A 6514-nucleotide genomic window follows, 5' to 3' on the forward strand; every position below is an offset into this window, starting at 1 on the left:
GTTTAAGTTATTCTTGTGCAATACTCCAAGGATTTCAATTAGGTTAACGTGAAATGCATAGTTTGTATGTAGTACTATTTTTTAAGAAATTAAATTTCTATAAATTGCTAATCACTACAATATTATGAGTGAGTTTTAATGCTGCAGGCATTCCCCCAAAATTCTGAATATAAATGAACAGTGGTTTAAAATGAAAAACAAACATTCTGTGAGGAAAATGGAAATACACATATCACATACACTTTTAGTGACTTTTACCTATCTAAATTCACTTCATTAGTAAAAATATAAATGCGGCCTGCAGCCGCAACGGGCCTGCGTTCCAAAAAACCTAGAAGTCATTACATTACTCTATGGTATAATGGAAACAATGAAGAACTTCACAAAGTGGAGAAAGCTCAGTTCTAGCCCCTAATCTATTATTAAATTAATAGTTCTTAGCCTTTTTTCAGTGATAAGATTCTTTTGAGAATATGATGAAAATAATGGAGTCTTGCCCCAGAAAAATGCTAATATAAAATGAAGCACACTCCTTCCAGGTCATCCATCAACCCCTGCATTAACTGCCTAAAGCCTGAACAAGGCAAAGCAGCATCCCTTTTCTGTATCTAGGTTTCCAGTGAGTGTATAGCAAGTGGGAAGAGAGGGTAGTTAGAATTATTCTCTTACTTTAGGTTAGGCTGAGGAAGAGGCAGGAGGTATTAGAATAAAAAGACCTAGAAATTCTTCAACGGAAAACCTACATTCATGATTTCTTTCTAATCCTTACATTTCTACAAGGTTTTAATAGGTTGTGGACTTTGGAAAGGTGTAGGATGAAAGAGGAATAGGTTCTCTAGTTTCAATAATTTGCTCACAGCAGTTGCTGTTAAGATAACCACACACAAACAGCTATGCTAAATAGTTAATTATATTTCCTGTAAGATGAAAGGAACCATAAGTATATATATGGTAGCATTACTGGTTACAGTTTTGGCATCATAATGAAGAACCAAAGAGTTTTTTAACCTTTTCATTAGTGACACACATACAAGAAAATTGTTTAAGAAAATTTCCTATTCAATTGTCAGGCTTTGATATTAAAAGCATTCTTATAGATGCCTTAAAAAATATTTTTCATTAAGTGAGATATAGGCTGTATATAGGATACTCCAGGTCACTAGAAAGCTAAGAGGCTCCGATCAATTTTGCTTTGGTAAATCCACATATTATCTCATAAAACTTATCTGTGTTTTCAAATTCATAATCTCCTAATTTTTTTTTAGTGAAAGCTTTTGTAAAAACAAAACAAAACAAAACCAAGTATACACAACTAGGAATCTGCCTGCTAAAAGAGCCAGATTTCAAAATCAAAATTGCCTTTGACTAGCTACATATATACTGAAATTTGGAAATCTTGTCTCATTTCCTCAGATACTAATTATCTATTTGTAAAATAATTAGGCAAATCGCTAGTCTTTTTCTCCTTCATCTATCTGCCTCCCTCAACACTGGGCAAAGCCTTCAACTGAAGAGAATGCATAGTGAATAAACTTCAATTTCATCAAATTTTAAGTTTCATAGAGGTCTCAAGGATGGAAAATACTAACACTTTGCGGCGGAGGGGGAGACCGCTTATTTTGGATTACTATTTACATTTTCATCATCCCTGCCTCCCAGCAACTACTCGCATGCATAATCAAGAATTTAATACAATTAAAACCAAAACAGAATACTAATGGAACTACTCGGTGAATATGAAAACGGTCTCGGAAATGAATTCATAATTCAGATCCAACATTCTTAAAATATAACCTCAGTTTTTCAAAAATACTAATTTTTGCAAAATGGACAGAAAAGCATGGGAAACCCATAGTATTTCATACCTTAAAGGAAACACCTCCCTAAAACCACTGCGAAAAACAATGCTCTGCTCAACGGAACGCTGATCCAAAAAGCCCATAACCCCCTGCATCTGTAGTTACCACACATTCTGTGACAGTCTTACTGGGTGAGAAGCCTTCGAAAGCCTTGCCACCTTGAAAACACATTCCAGAACTAAAACGGTGGGGGGGGGGGGGGTACTCGCTGGAAGTTATAAACCCTCCTCTCAGGCGAGCACTGACAACTTGGGGAGTCCTCCGGCCCCTAACACCAAACCACGGAGGAGGGGCAAAAACGAGTCCCCAGCCCGGGGGAGGGGGTAACCAGAGCTGGAAAAGCCCCCATCCCCGAGGCAGCAATTGGAACAATGCAGGAGTGGGGCGCCGCCAGGCTCTCAGGCAAGGGGAGTCTGCTCCCGCAGGAACCCCAGGGCCCCGGCGGTCCAGGCCCACGCTCAGGGACCAGGGCCCGCTCCGGAAGAAGCGGCGACCCCCAGCACCCGGCCCGGCCGGCCCAGCCCGAGCTCGCGTACCTGGTCAGCGGGGGCTCGGTCCATGGCGCCTGCAGCCGCAACGGGCCTGCGTTAGTCGGTGTGGAAAGCGCCTCGGGCCGCTTTCTCCATGGCCCCCCGCTCGAGTCGAGACGGGGCTCAGGACCTCCGCCCCTAACTGGCTGGCCCTGACACAGACTCTGGCTACGCCACTGGCCGAGGGGGTGGCTCCAGCTCCAGGAGAAGGAGGAGGCGGTGGCAGCCTCGGGGAGGGATCATCTGGGACGGAAGCCTAGGAGGCCCCAAAGAGGTGGCAGGCGTAATTGAAAATGGCGGCTCGCGGAAGGGAAAGGTGGGAGGGGTCGAGAAGTGGCGTGGGCAGAGTGACAGCAGAAATCCTGAGCAGGTGGTAGCGGGAGCCTGGGCTGGCTGACCTGGAGGCTGAGGCCAAGTGGAGATTCCTGTAAGCAGGTGCCTCAGACCACTCTGCGCTTTGAGCCGGACTTAACTGTCCTGGACTGTTAATCTGGAGGAGTGTCCGGCCACTAGGGACCCAAAACACCTGGGTTCCAACCTTCAGGGACCTTAGAGACTACTTCATTATTCCGAACCACCTCTTAGTAATGTAGGAAGAGCTTTTAGCTGCCCACTGTACATAGCGATGCTTCCTTATGTTATCCAGCTAAAAGAAGTCATGATCATAAAGGAAAATACCACAGAAGGGTCACTGGAGAAAAACTAAGTGAGGAGGTTCCACAAATGCTTATTGATTAGGTAATTCGTTTGTCCAGGCCCACGCTCACTTCCACCCTCACCTCCAGACTGATCTCGCCTATCTCAGAATCCCTAATTTTACTGAGTCTGTATCACACCAACCAACAAGTAAGTAGGTACTCTGCTATGTTGCTTTTCTCCCTGTGGTTATTGATTGTTCCTTTTATCTCCAGCTCATTAGCTCCTTGAGGAAAGACTGGGCACTTCCTAAGCATAGCTGATTCCCTCTGGGCATCTCCTCGGACAAACCTTCCAACAGGTACCTCTTCCCGGAATAGTTCTTCCTTGCTGGTCAGCTCCAGGATGAGGAAGAAAAATAAAAAGCTTTATAAGCTAAATTCTACTTAAGTGAAGGAAAAGGAGAGGAGGTGGCTCCTGTTTGAGGGACTGGAAAGGAGATTTACAGCTGGGAAAGAGAATTTTAAGCAGTTTGCTTTGTCATGCTTCAGAAGACATCAGTAAAGACTTAAATTGCCTTTTCTTTTAGTCTAGGTTGTTATTCTGGTTTTGTTTGGATACGATTCCAAGAAGAGGCTGGTCTGTGAAGCCTCTAACTGTACTGACGTTGATACTGTACTTTGACCTGGTAAAAGGAGCTCTATATTGGGTCAATAAGACTTACCTCAAGGCTGGCAGTAGAAACTGTTTATAAGGAGAAACATTTATATTTGTACACAGAGATCTTTCATTTATTTAGCTCTAACTAAATAAAATATTTTTATTCTCAAATTTTATGTTTTAATATGCATATGCGTGTGCGTGTGTATATATGTGCTTAAATTGTACACATATGTCTGAATGTTACATACATGAAGAATTCATGTAATGTAGCCCCTATTCTCTATCAATGAATGCAGAATAAATTTAGGTTTGCATAGAAAAGCTAAGCTATTTATAGGAAGTCGTTATGTAAACTAACAGATGATCATCCTTCTTCATAATTGTAAGATAAAAAGAATTCTGAATTTTCAGAATGTCTCCCCACTGGTGGTCTCTAGCCATAAGACACCCAGATCCAAGTAAAAAGATGATAATAATGCAGTACCAATTTAGTCATAAAAATACCACAGTACTCGTTTTCCTTCCTGCTTCTAAGGAGTAATCTGAGAAAATTGAAATAGAGCCTCTCTAAGGATCTTTCCCTATTACAGGATTTTTATGACTATGAAATCATTCTCGTTGAGAATCTTCTTTGTAGAAGATATTCATTTAAATTTTAAAAAATAGAATTGTAAGAAATTATATGAACAATAATGTCACAATGCCATTCTTGTTTAACGCAATCCTAGAAGAGTACATAGAAATTAGAATAAAAAATTAAATTATATGAAGAAAAAAGACATTTAAAAATACTACTTTGTATGGATGATATGATTGAATTTTAATTAATCAATACATGAAGCAACAGATATATAATGTGCCAGGCGCTATGCTAAATACTGCAGGTATAGCAATTAACAAGACACTGCGAGAACAGAAACCACGTTTGTCTTCTGGGCAGGACATACATAGAACAAGTAACTACAGGTAAGTTCCATGTCATGAAAAAAGAAGTTCAGTAGGTTCTACCATGGTGTGGGATTGAAGGTCAGGAAAGTCATATGTAAGTAAATGGCATCTAAGCAAAGACCTGAAGGGTGAGTAGGAGTTAAAGAGAAGAAGTAAGCAAGTGGTTCCAAGAAAATGGCTAATGTGAGAACTCTGGGATAAAAGAATCCGGCATTAGTACTTAAACAAGCTCATTCCTTGAAATGAGAGTTGAGAATGAGAGGGATAATCCAATAGAGCAAGGCCTCTGACAAAGCAAAACCAAAAGAAATTAGCCTCAGATGGGAGGAGGTCCATGTTGTCCATAATAATGGAAGGAAAGGAATAAAGGGTAGACATGACTGCAGATACATTTATAAGTTGAAGGAATTCCTGTCTATGGCTTCTATTTTCTTGGGGAAATAGGGGGCCAAGAATATCTGCTGACATGGAGGGAGGCAGAGTTGTGATGATCATGCACTTGTCAAAACTCAACAAACATAATTTAAGAGCTCAGCATGTCATCACCTATAAATTTTGTATCAAAAGAAAAAACTATGAATATTGAACTCCAGTTTTAAGAAATTCCTGTTCTTACATAACCCAAATCTCTATCAAGATATGGAATGTTACCATGAACTCCAGTAGCTTTTAAAACTTTAAAAACCATGGGGTGCCTGGGTGGCTCAGTGGGTTAAGCCTCTGCCTTCTGCTCAGGTCATGATCTCCAGGTCCTGGGATTGAGCCCTGCATTGGGCTCTCTGCTCAGCAGGGATCCTGCTTCCCCCTCTCTCTCTGCCTCTCTCCCTACTTGTGATCTCTCTGTCAAATAAATAAATAAAATCTTCAAAAAATTTTTTTAAAAATAAAACTTTGAAAATCAAATATTTGCGTTACTCACTGCTGCATCCTTACTACCTGTACCAATGCCTGCCACATAGCAGGTGCTCAATAGATATTTGTTGAATAAATGAATACGTGCTATGATATTAAATCAGAATTTTTTCATTCAGGGTTGGCTTTTGTTAGGCATATACATTACTTTGAATAAGCAGGATTCAGTAGGGTACGACCACAAAATTCTTTCATTTTTGCTCCACTAAGTCTTCAAATTCTCTGAGGACTGCTCTTCATTCTGCCCTGGATACTTTTTCATGAAGTCCACACAAACTTCATTCCAAGTTAAAGCTTTGCCTTTTCCCAAGCCCAGTCCTGCTTCTGGACTGCAGTGAGTTATGTGGTATGGGCCACTTTTATTTAGTTTTCTGCCATTTACATCTCCACTTCCTCCACCTTAACTACTCACTGATTAAGCTTTCCAATTCCTTCAGGTTTATATTGTGCAGGGGAGGGTAGTAGAGCTTCTTAAATGTCTCAGTTATATGACATGCACAAAGTCACTTCTAGGCAACCACTTACAGCCCTAGCCTTAGCTCTTGGGATTTTTTTGGGTTTAGCCTGCTGCTTGATCCCTTGGGGGTTCAGCAAAGTACTCATTTAGCTAGACTCTGTTTTAAACTGGCTTTCAAGTATAATTCTCTCCCACCATCCCTGGGAACATTTTCGCTACACTCTTATCACTTATCTCTCTACCCATCCGTCCCTCCATAAGTCCATTAATTCATCTTATTTTTGGTGTATAACAAAGTAAATTGCTTACATCCTTCCATTGCTTAGTACCCTTTCTCCTGGGAAAATTCGTGTTTCCACAGTTGGTGAAAGTGTGGCTTGTTTCCAGTGCTGTCTTCCTCTAGTCTGCCTTTGGTTTTCTTAGGAAAGTATCAGATCCCAGGTCCTTGTACTCCCCCCGACTCCAGGCGACATGTATCAAGTTCTCCAAGTGTTTCCCTGAAAGCTCCT

General features: G+C 41.0%; 1 protein-coding gene across 2 annotated transcripts in view; it reads right to left on the bottom strand.

Moving 5' to 3' along the window:
• Positions 1-2535, bottom strand: part of LOC111161761 (SECIS binding protein 2 like) — a 58220-nt gene extending 55685 nt beyond the window's left edge. For both annotated transcript variants that reach the window (XM_022525702.1, XM_022525693.1), the window contains exon 1: positions 2396-2535. In XM_022525702.1, the coding sequence (XP_022381410.1) occupies positions 2396-2419 (24 nt within the window). In that variant the 5' untranslated portion in view covers positions 2420-2535. The remainder of the gene's footprint in view (positions 1-2395) is intronic.
• Between the last annotated feature and the right edge of the window lie 3979 nt (positions 2536-6514).

The sequence above is a fragment of the Enhydra lutris genome, unplaced genomic scaffold (assembly GCF_002288905.1).
Source record: "Enhydra lutris kenyoni isolate GAN:26980312 unplaced genomic scaffold, ASM228890v2 scaffoldscaffold4, whole genome shotgun sequence".
Lineage (NCBI taxonomy): Eukaryota > Metazoa > Chordata > Mammalia > Carnivora > Mustelidae > Enhydra > Enhydra lutris.